Source organism: Meles meles, chromosome 11, assembly GCF_922984935.1.
Source record: "Meles meles chromosome 11, mMelMel3.1 paternal haplotype, whole genome shotgun sequence".
Taxonomy (NCBI): domain Eukaryota; kingdom Metazoa; phylum Chordata; class Mammalia; order Carnivora; family Mustelidae; genus Meles; species Meles meles.
Genome location: NC_060076.1, coordinates 20,861,193 through 20,872,461, shown reverse-complemented (window position 1 = coordinate 20,872,461; position 11,269 = coordinate 20,861,193). Strand labels below are relative to the sequence as shown.

The window sequence follows — 11,269 nt, the reverse complement described above, 5'->3', positions numbered from 1 at the left end:
TGTTCAGATATACAAACTTCACGTTTCTTCCTTCCCACCATGTTGCTCTGAAAAGTTTCAGTAGAGCCATAGTTACATACTCTAGGACACTTAATGTTATTTCAGGGACAATTTCCCACCACAAGGAACACTGAAATACAACAGGAAGTGGTGAGTATGAGTAGGCAGTCCTGGGCTAAATTTGAATGGTGGAAACTTCATACCAAAATGTTTTCCATAGAGGTTCACTTTCTTTAGTTTTGATGACTACCCACCGGATCGTTGTGGCCAGATGCCACTGACCAACCAGGAAACGGGAAAAAGAAATGAATAAACTCTTTCATATGGCCTTTTAGGAACTCTGGTTTTCTGGGGGCTGTTTGTTTTTGGTAGGAGCACAGAAAAATGGCAGACTGACCCAAACAAATAGAGGAGTTTGGAGTGCAGCACGTTCAATTATTAAAACTCTAGGGTTATCATTTTGTAACAACAGCAGAGAAAACCTGACGGAGAGGAAGGGAACGAACATTTAGGGAATGTCTCTTCTACATGAGCATTTTGCCCGTTACCTACCGAATATGCTGTTCTACAACCACCACCGATGCAGCTGTTATTACCTGTTCCCTCCTCCTTTCTAGGTTAGGAAACGGGTTCGTGAAGGTTAGGTAACTTGCTCATGGTCACACACTTAAGTGACTAGCAGGAGTCCAAATGTGGCTTTCTTTTCACTCTTCCCTGATGACCTGAGGAGAAAGCTGAGCGGAGTCTTCATAAAGTAAGCTGTTGGGTTAAAGTGGCAGGCTTGTTAAAATAAATAACACTATCCAGTAAGAGACACCTGTTTGGAGTGCCTGCTTGTGAAGAAGACAACACAGAACACTGATTCTCGTTATAGCCATGCTATTTATTTTGATGCTAATTAGAACAGTTCATAGGGTCTGTAGTAGTCGTAAGCAACAGTTGAATATAAAATGATTAATTTTACCCACATCTAGGAGGACCAGACTGACATTCTTGTGAGGTAGACAGTGGCAGCATTTAAAATAGTTCCCAGTGCCCTCTGAATCCTATTCTCCCCTACCAAGGCAGACCCATTGGGGGGGGGCGGTGGAGGGAAGATGATCACTTGAGGACTAAGGCCCAGCGAATTACACCAGGGGAAATAAGGTAAAGTCTTTGAAGCTCAGTGGGTCTCTGAGCGATATTTTGGATTAGGTTCAACTCTCTGCATTCTCCTCCTGCTGAAGTATGACTTGTTTGGCGATAAAGGTGTGGCGGAGAACACGGTGAATTCCAACTTCAAAATTTGTCAGGTGAAACTGGACAGACCTAAAGAGGTTGGAAATCGACAGGAAAAGTACACCCTCACAGTGAGCCACCCTGCCCTTTATTTTGCTAGAAGCCATCCTTTCTTGTGCGGACTGATGCCCTGTACTGACCTGGTCCTAAGAAAAGAAGCTGAAGAACCAGGTAAGGTGGGAAAAGGAGGTGAACTGCCACCCCCAAGAGCTTATGTAACGCCTTGACCATCTCCACTCTAACAAATAAATATAAGAATTCAACCCAGCCAAAGGCCTGGAAAGGAAGCACAACGCAGGAAAAATAGTTCTCCCAAAAGGCAGCAGGGTGAAGGTGTGAGTTTGAATCATATCATGTGTAGCGCTCCCTGTCTTTTCTGAGGCTCACTGAGGTTAGCCTTACACACAGCGCGCTCCACTGCAGACGCAAGACGGCCTGGGGATCTCGGCGCGCCTGGGAAGAAACCTCCCGCTGCCTCCTTGAATTCCCTTCTAGGTTCCCCACCCCATGTCCTCCAGCTCCTCTGCGCCTCAGAGCCTTTTATGCCATTCTTACAATACGCGGCGTAATTCCTTCCATGCCGGGTTATCTTCGAGGCCAGAAGATCCCGACTCACGTGCGCGCCCCAAAGCCCCCAGCGCCGCGCGTGGCGGCCGCGGACACCTCGGTAAACGCAGGTGGAATGGAACAGGATGCTCCAACGTCTTTTTCCACCGCTGATTTCCGTTAGACATTCGTCTGGGGACCGCGCGCGGCGCCCCCAAGGGTGGCCTCTCGCAGGCAAGGCCGGCCACGCGGAGGACAGCGGCCGAGGGCTCCGCGCGCACTTCCTGCGGGGCGGCGTGCGGGGGCGGGGCTTCGGGCGCACCTCCCCGTCCCCCTCCCCTCCCGCCTCCTCCCCCCTCGGGGGCCGGCCGAGGCGCCGCGGGGGCGGGGCCGCCAGCGGGCTGGGCCGCCAGCGGACTGGGCGGCGTGGCGGAGCGGGCTGGGCACCCCCGGCCGAGGTGCGAGCGAACCGCGGCGGGCTCGGGCGCGGAGAGGGGGTACGCGGTGCGGAGCAGCCCAGCCCAGCCCAGCCCAGCGCAGCCCAGCGCAGCCCAGCACAGCCCGGCCCGGCCCGGCCCCGAGCGGCCAGAGACAAGCCGGCGGGTGGCGGCGGCGGCGGCGGCTCCCCGCTCGGCCGGTGCAGGGCCTCCGACCGATCGCGGCCAAGCGGGGCCTGGGCGCGGGCGCTGGGGGAGCCCGCCGCGGCGGGCACAGGAGGAAGCGGCGGCGGCGCGTCCCGAACCGTGCGCGCCATGTCGGGCGGGCCCCCCAAGGGCCTGCCGTCCACCGGGCCCCACTCCCTGCTCGACATGCCGCACCCGCTGGCCGGCTCCAGCAGCGAGGAGGCCGTGGGCGGCGACAGCACGCCCAGCCCGGACCTGCTGATGGCCCGCAGCTTCGGCGACAAGGTGGGGCGCACGGGGCTGGGGACCTGGAGGCGCATTTCGCTCTCGCGGGGGATGATGCACCCGCAGCTCCCTCCGGGCGCGGGGCCGCGCCCACCCTGGCGCCCCTGCCCGGGGGCGGGCGTACCCTGGGCCCCAGAGCCTTTGGAAAAAGCGTCCCTCCCTTCCTCCCCCGCGGGGTCGCAGCGGCGCGAAGAGCGGCCGGAGGGGGCGGGCATGCCGGGCGCCAGTGACAGCTGGTGGGGAGGGGTTCTGCCCGCGTGTTGGGGCCGCTGGCGGGTGTGCGGTGCCCCACGCCTATGTCCTGGGATGGGGGGGGGGGTCCCAGGTTCCTCCAGGAGCATCCCCGAAGGCTGAGCTGCCGGTAACTTGTAGCTCCCCACTTTCCTGGGACTGCAAAGGAGCAAGAGTTAATGGTTTTCCGTGGTAGGACTGGCAGCCTTGGTGTTACTGCCAGAGTCATTTTCCCCACGCTCTGTCATGTGGGGAGTGATCTTTGTTTAGGTTTGCTGTGTGCCCTGCGGAGTCACCTGACTCAGACCCCAGCCGGCGAGGGGAGAGTCTCGCTGTGGTTTTCCGTCTGGGGCTCGGTTCACCTCTGACGGCCCTCCACACTGGTTAGCTTTGCCAGAGGCCCGTTTTGTGGTTGATGGGAAGAAAACTCGCCCTTTGACCTTCTTTGTGCAGGAGGAGGCTCCTGATTTTCTTGGAGCAGCATAATCTTGGTGTTGCTTTGAGAGACCGCAGAGTCCCGCGAAGGGTTAAGGGGCGGCATCCCCCATGCCTCCATTTCAGCTGTGACCAGAGCTTGAGCTGTGATTCTGTCAGCCCTGCTGAGGCCACCTACTCACTAATTGCAGAAATTAGAATTGGTCTTAACACTTATGATCAGGATTCCTTCCTCCTGGTAAAATACTAAATGAATTCCTCCTAATCCCAATGTTAAATGGGACCGGAGGACCTAATTCTTTACCCCATAGATTGGAGGGCATGTGGTACAGTAAAAATGAGTGTATTAGTGGACAGGGAACTCAGGATAGCTGTGGAGGGGAACTTGATGTACCTTAAAGAGTTTATGAAAGCCAGGCGTGGGGAGTCGAGCGTTAGGAGCAAAAGGACTTAAAAAGCGAATAAAACCAATGGATTGAGCTGTTTGAGGTCGGTGTGTTGGCGTTTGTGATTATTTCTCTTTATTTTATAGATGATACACTATATGAAGGGTTGTGTTGCTTGGAAATACCTTGTGCGTATTTGGCATTCAATAAGCAATTGTTGAGTGACTGGATGAATAATTTGTTGCTTTCTTCTAGACCGAGAAATTGTTCCTACAGGCATGTAGGACAGGGACTGAAATTGAACCTTCTGATTTCCTTCTCAGGATAGTGAATTTATTATCTATGGCTGTGTAACAAATTACTCCAAAATTTAGCATGGAAAATAGTGTGTGGGGGTCAGTAGTGTCATCTAGGAGCAGCTAGGCTGGGTGGTTCTGACCTCAGGTCTCTATTGAGGTGGCAGTCAAGGTGTTGACCAGGGCTTGGGTCATCTGAAGGCTGGGTTTGGGGAGGATTTGCTTCCAAGCTCACTTACTTGGCTGCTGGCAGGCTTTAGCTCCTCTTTATTGGGCTGCTTGATATGGCAGCTAGCTTTCCCCCAGAACAAGTGGTCCAAGAGAGCAAGAGATCCCAGGACTCAAGCTATACTCTTGTATAATCTAATTTTGGAAGTGACATAATTCTGCCATATTCTGTTTGTCACACAGACCAATGCTAGTACAAAGTGGGAAGAGGGTATAAATACCAGGAGGTATAAATATTGGAGCCATCTTGAATGCTGGTTGCCGCTAATGGCTATTTTATTTATTTTTTAAAATTTGTATTTATTATTAATATTACTATTGTTACTGTTACTCTTATTTTTAGTAATTGCTACACCCAGCGTGGGGCTCAAGTCACGATGCTGAGATCAGGAGTCATGTGCTCTTCTGATTGAGCCAGCCAGGTGTCCCCAATGATTTAAACATTTGCTTAATGATCCACTCTTGGCAGATACCTGTCTCAGAAATATGGGCATTTTCCTAATAAATACTGGCAGGACAAATGCCTTGTACCACTAAGAGCTTGTTGGTGGGCGGGAAGTCAGGCGCAGGTCTAATTACTACTGGCTTTCTTTACAGGGACAGTTCTGTGAGAAAGACCATCTTGAAGCTGTTATTATTAATTATTGAATATTTAATAAGTCTCCTTGCAGCTGTAAGAAGCATCAAAATGACATCACTCCCAAGGGCCTGATTTATAGTAAGCCACTTTTCCTTAGAGGTTAAGTAATGTAATTTCTTTCCCTGACTGGAAGTAACATTTTCCTTGAATCTTGGCATGCACGTGTGTTCTAGCAACTGTGGGGAAATTTCTGTAGAGAGAAGCTAGCATTCAACTGAGGTGAGTCAGGACCAGTAGAAGGAAGCCTTCACTTTGGCCTCTTTCTCTTGCCCCGGCAGCATGGGGGTCATTGGAAGACAGGTAGGAAAGCTGAGTGCTTTGATCTGTCTTTGAAAAGAAACCCGTTTTCTCACCTTTTTGGACAATGGAGTTGTGACCCTGGATGCCTGGTTCAGAGTCTGTTCTGAGCTTGGAGAATGAGGGTTTGACAGGCTGCTCATGGCACAGGGTTGTTGTATTATACGGAGGGGAATTGCTTTCTATGGACCCAGGATGTTGCCAAGAATGGGAAAGCCTCGTGTCTTGGTCCCGCAGACACTTCTGGGTGGTGTCTGTGATGCTTGTGGGAGACGGAAACAACAACCAAATATGATGGCTTTTCATCCACTAACTTCTAAAATCATTCAAACCTTGGAGTCATGGGAGAATCCTTCCTATCTTCCAAGGGTTGCTAGGACTAATTCTTTCCATGCCTTACCAGGCCTTCTATCACTACATCCTTCATCTCCACCTAAAATGTAAATAAACCACTTGGCCTGACTCTTGTCTTTCATCTGCAAACCACTCTGGGCTACTTCTCCCCTGGCTCAGCCTCCAAGCTTCTGTGTCCCTCCCAACACTCATACACCGAGCCCACTCTAGGCCCAGCTGTGGTTAACACCCCTTCCTACATCCTCAACCTCTCCACTCAACTCTTCCGCCTACTTTCTGCCCTTTTCAGTGATGGCTTTTCCCAAAGTCTTCAGAGTGGAGGTGTCTTTCTGTCCCCAATCCGCTTATATCAGGATCGGGAGATGGGGGTTGATGTTCCCTTCTTCCCACTGCCCTTTACAAACCAAGCTCTTCTCCCCAGAGGCCCATGTCATTTTATTGGTCAGTCACTTATTTGAGGGCGTACCAGGAGACAGGCACTGTTCCAGGAACTTGAGCGGAGTCAGCCAGTTGAAGACCCCTGCCCTCACTGGGTACTTCTCAGTGAGTATGTCCTATGTTATGTAATACACGCTGTGGGAGGGAGAAGAAGTAGGTTGGGGAGGGGGATCATGATCACCGGCTGTGGGAGGAAGATTTGGATAGGCCTTCCTGAGAACTGGAGATTTTAGAGACGTGGAGGAGGTGAGGGAGGGAGTTAGCAAGTGGATGTCTGGAGGAGTGTCCAGCTGGAGGCTCACAGGCATCTGCCTGGTGTGTTATGGAAGAGCCCAGAGGCCACCGTGGCTGGGGCAGAATGGACAACGGAGACTTGTTGATGTACAGCAGAGAAGGGAGGGTCAGATCATGGAGGGCCTCATAGGCCACCCTGAGAATGTTGGCCTCTGCTTTGAGGCCACATTCAGGGTCTTGAGTGGAAGGAGGACTTACATGTTGAAAAGGTCACACAGGCTGTTGAATTGAGAGCCCTTTATTTGCCTTTTGCACTGACATTCATTTCCTTTTAGTTAAAAGGCCATAAACCAAATGCAGACTGGCAAAGGAAAAAAAATCTTTGAAAAGCCCCAGATAGTTTGCCTTCAGGAGTGGCTGGAGCTAGGTATTCAAATGATACCGGAAATCTGTCACTTGCCTTCTCTTGGCTCTGCTTTCTTCTGTGTTAGTTTTATTCCCAGGCTAGCAAAGGGATATGTTCTACAAATAAGCTTCACAATTTCAGCAGAAAGAGAGTTACCTCTTTCCTGATAGCCCCAGCCAAAGCCCTGGGCTGGTGTCTCGGGAGCCTCAATTGGGTCAGGCACTGGAACCAAGCTTTGTTAACTGATTGCCCAGACCTGATGCAGATCCTTATCTTTGGAGCATGGAGAAAGGAAATGTTTTGTAGGTCTGTGCATTTGAATGGTGAAATGTACATATAAAGTACATAAAATGTTTAACGAATAAAATGTATCTCTACAGTTTAAAGAACAAAAAATACTCCTGTTCCTCCTATCCCCCAGCTTAAGAGAATATTGTTAGTATCTTAGGAGCCCTGTGTGAGCTGGGGGAGGATGGAGGTGGTTTCCAAAGCAGAATCAGGACGCTGCTAATAGAAGGAGGAATGAACGAATGGGGGACAAGCAGAAACAAAGGTCCATTTTACAGGACTTCCATGACTTTTTCATTCCCTGTTGTTTCTAACTCATTAAAATCTTTAGACCTTGTAGAGCTGGGGTGGCTCAGTTGGTTAAGTCTCAGGTCATGAGCCCAGGAACCTGGGATTGAGCCCTGCGCCGGGCTCCCTGTTCCATGTGGGAGGCTGCTTCTCCCCCACCTCTCTTTCAAACAAGTAAATAAAAATTAAAAAAAAATCCCTAAACCTCAACTCACTGTCTTCTCAAATCATACCCTCCCCTCAAGAGACCCTGTTCAGGGAGCCTGCTTCCCCTCCTCTCTCTCTGCCTGCCTCTCTGCCTACTTTTGATCTCTGCCTGTCAAGTAAATAAATAAAATCTTAAAAAAAAAAAAAAAAAGACCCTGTTCAAACCTTCAAAACTATTGGCTTCTTGACTTCATTTCCACACACCTTGACCTCTTTTTCAGTTCAGCAGCCCTCTCCCGGCCACACCCTTGCGTTCGAATACCCGGAATGGTTTGGGCTTTGAGTCAGTGCCATGAGATACCATCTTCTCTTGCCTTCCCCGCTCCCAGTCAGCAAGGACCGACTGCACCTGTTCGCTGACTGCTTCTGCTCGCCTCCCTCCTTCACCGCGCGGCTCCTCTTGTCAGAGCCTCCTGCCAGGTCCCGGCCTCCATTCCCGAGCTTGCTCTTTCCTTTACACCCAGCCTGGATCATTCCTCGGGTTCAGGTCTTTTGCCTACACCTGGGGTGCGAACACAGCTTGTGAATCGCTGCTGGGGTCAGTCATGGGAACCAACCCCAGCTGGGGCCTCAGCGGTGCTGGGTGCTCCGTCCTTTCCACAGAGGTTCCTGCTGGGCGCCGCAGCTGACCGGAAGCTTCTCTCTGTCACTCACACCTGCCGCCCCTCTCCTCTGCCCTCCGGTTCTGCTGATGAGAAGACAGACGGCATTCTAGGCCTCTCTGTGACCGTGTGGCCCGCCCTGTCTGGCCTCTCAGAGACCTTTGCTCTGTTCGTCACCCTCATTCGTTCCTGTGTCCTCATACTCCCTCTCGCCGGGCTCATTCCTTCAGTACTTAAACACGCTCACGTCACCCCTCACTTGTAAAACAGTTGAGTGAAGAAAACTCTGCTGTGAGGCTTTCTTCTTACCCATCTCAGGATCTCTTTTGTGACTCCTCCTCCCCGTGGAACTTTTTGAAGGCACGGTCTGCCCTTCTTGTCTTCCTCGCTCACGCCTCAGCCCACTGCTCTCTGGTTTCTGACTTTACTCGTGACTTCCGTCTTGCAAAATCCTGTGGCCACTTCACCGTCCTCGGCTATCCTGACCTCCTCTTCCTCCAGCCCTTGATGCTGTCGAGTACCCTCCTTCTGGAAGCACTTTCTGCTTCCAGGCACACCGGAGCCTGGCTGGCTGTGTTTGAATCCCAGCGCCGCCTACCTACAGGCTTTGCGACAGCAAATTATTGAACCTCTCTCTGAGCCTCAGTTTCCTCATCTGTAAAGAGGGGACAACAGAAGCAGCTCTGGCACGGGGTCAATGTGAGGATCTGGGGAGTCTGCACTTAGAGTAGTGCCTGATGCGTGGGGAGCCTTTAATAAATGGGAGGTGGTGATGGCGGTTATTCCTGTGGGCTGTACTCTCCTACTCTCCGTATCTTCTTTCGCATTTCTGCCTGCTCTTTGTCTGTGTCTGTATCAGTCGTGGGCCCGTCAGGGTGAAAAGCCTCTGTAGGTATCTCACACCGAAAGGCTGTAATACAGGGAGTTAGTTACATAGGCAGTGGAAGGCACGAGAAGTCAAGCAGAAGATGGTGAGATTAACAGAGCAGCAACAGCAGGAAACTGCTGTCACCCTCAGGGCCAGAGGGTCAGTGAGAGGAGGTGATGTTACAACCCAGGAGCTTCCGTGGGAACTAGAAGCATGGCAGGGCGGCTCCACAAGGGTGGGGTCTCCTGAGGAGGGGAGGCCTGGAGAGGAAGCAGCTGCTGCTGGGGATGCTCTCTGAACCAGAGCAAAAGACTCTGGGCAGAGGCAGAAGCTCCCTGACTTCTCTTCTCATCCTGTCTTCTGGCCTTTCATCAGCATCTTCCGTAAGCCAAAATAGCCTATTCCGAAGCCAAAATAGCTTCCTTGGTGGATGTGTGACTCTAGGAGAGCCTAACAGTCTTCGTTAGATTTGCTCTGATGGCTGCTGGGGGAAGAGTATCTCTTCCTGTAAGATTGTGCACCTGTGTTTGCTGCGATGTGGAGAGGGGCTCACGAAGAGGCTGGAGAGGGGAGGAGAGCTGGGAGAGAAAAGGGGGACAGGCTCCGCGGCTCACTCGAATCCTGGACCCGCATGTGCCGGCGATGCCCAAAGCCAGCGCTGCCGCTTGGTTACAGGAGATCATGAATTCCCTTTTACTGACACTTTTTTCAGTTGGGTTTTTAATCACTTGACGCTTAAAAAAAAAATATTGACTGACAGATACGTTGACCTTAAAATGTGAAGAGAGTTGAGTTTTACTTTGGGAATGTTGAAGAGGGGGGCTTCTTTCCTGTCGGTCAGCCCCACTGTCGGGGCGCACGTCTGCAGCCAGCTGAGGCCACCGAGGGGGTGTTTTCACCGGGTCCTGGAAGTCTGAGGGGCCTTTCAGGTGGGAGGTGGGGAAAGCATCACGGGCTGAGGGACAAGCCTGAGCACGGCTCCCGAGATGGGAAAGGCCTGTGCCCGCTGGAATGGGGTTGAGTGGGGTTGAGTGGAGTCGTGTATTGGGATGGATTTTGAGGGGCTGGGGGTGGGGATTAGTGAGGAGTGGGCAGCCTCGAGACTGCTTTGAGCGCGCTGACGTGGAGGTCAGCTCTTGTTCTTCAGGTAGGAGTTGGCCCTCGAGAGGTTTTGAGTGGCGGACGGTGCAGTATGCCCTGGGGACGTGGGGGACTGGCAGTGACAAGGCCGTAGGTAGGTGTTGGCCTGGCTTAGGCCCGAACAGTAGCCTGCAGGACGGAAGATGAGAAAATGTCAAGATGCCTCGTTTTGGTAGAGCGGGGACACCTGGCCGCCCTCACGGAGTGCCCGCGAGCAGTTTGAGGACAGGAGTCAGGACGGAGGGATCTGAACCCCACCTTCGGATGCCTCCTCAGAGTTCAAGGCTTAGCCTAGAGACTGCTCCCGGGAAGCTCTGCCTCAGCAAATGGACGCCTAGCCCCGGAGCTCCAGCCCGAGGTGGCGGTTGCTGAGGTGCGGTTGCTGAGGTGCGAGCTGACAAGTGTGTGGGAAGCAGGGGTGTGGCACTGGTCACGGGAAGGGTGGGGGGTATGTGGGGGGTGGGTGGGAAGAACAGGGTTTAGGGAAGACATTTAGCATTGGGGAGACTTGAGTCTTAGTGGAGGTTACAGGGAAGCAGACAGATGTTTTGTGTGAAAACGCGGGACAGCTCTGCAGAGGCGCACCGGCTCATGTGTGAGGGACTCAGTTTGTTTATGAGGCATCAGGGGTTCCATGTGGTATTGAGTTGCTTGCCCCACAGAATTCCTCCCTTTGGCCGCCACAGCAGTCGAGCTGCTGTTCTCTGTGTGTGTGGCTGGCAGGAGGCTGTGTGGACCAGGGCCCGAGGGCTGTGACGGGAGGCCTCTCAGGACTCCTGCTGGCGCAAAGGCCCCGAGGCGAGAAAAACACACCACGTGTTGGGGAGCAGAGAGCAGGCACCTTCAAAATCTTTCTGTCTCGAGCGTGTGCTGGTAGGCCTGGCTCTGCTGGATGCTGAGGACACTGAGGCAGATTAAAAAGGAGCCCCCCAGGAGGTCCTTGGCCTAGTGGAGACGTGGCAAAAAGATGGTTCCAGTAGAATGTGAAAAATGTGAACCGTATTTACTAGCTCTGGGGCCTTGGGCAGGTTTCCTAACCTCAGTGTCCCCCCCACCTAAATTTTGGGTTACCTTTACGGGGCTGTTCCGAAGATGGAATGCAAGTTTGCAGTAAGTGTCTGGCAGACAGTAAATGCTGTGAAAATGCTGGTGTTTGTATGGCCTTGGAAGCCGACCCTGAGAAAGAGTTTAACTGCTAG

The 11,269-nt window shown here is 52.5% G+C and overlaps 1 protein-coding gene across 2 annotated transcripts in view; it reads left to right on the top strand.

The window, feature by feature from the left end:
- Positions 1 to 2,244: 2,244 nt before the first annotated feature.
- SNX30 (sorting nexin family member 30) overlaps positions 2,245 to 11,269 on the top strand; it is a 111,575-nt gene continuing 102,550 nt past the window's right edge. For both annotated transcript variants that reach the window (XM_046022466.1, XM_046022465.1), the window contains exon 1: positions 2,245 to 2,732. In XM_046022466.1, the coding sequence (XP_045878422.1) occupies positions 2,577 to 2,732 (156 nt within the window). In that variant the 5' untranslated portion in view covers positions 2,245 to 2,576. The remainder of the gene's footprint in view (positions 2,733 to 11,269) is intronic.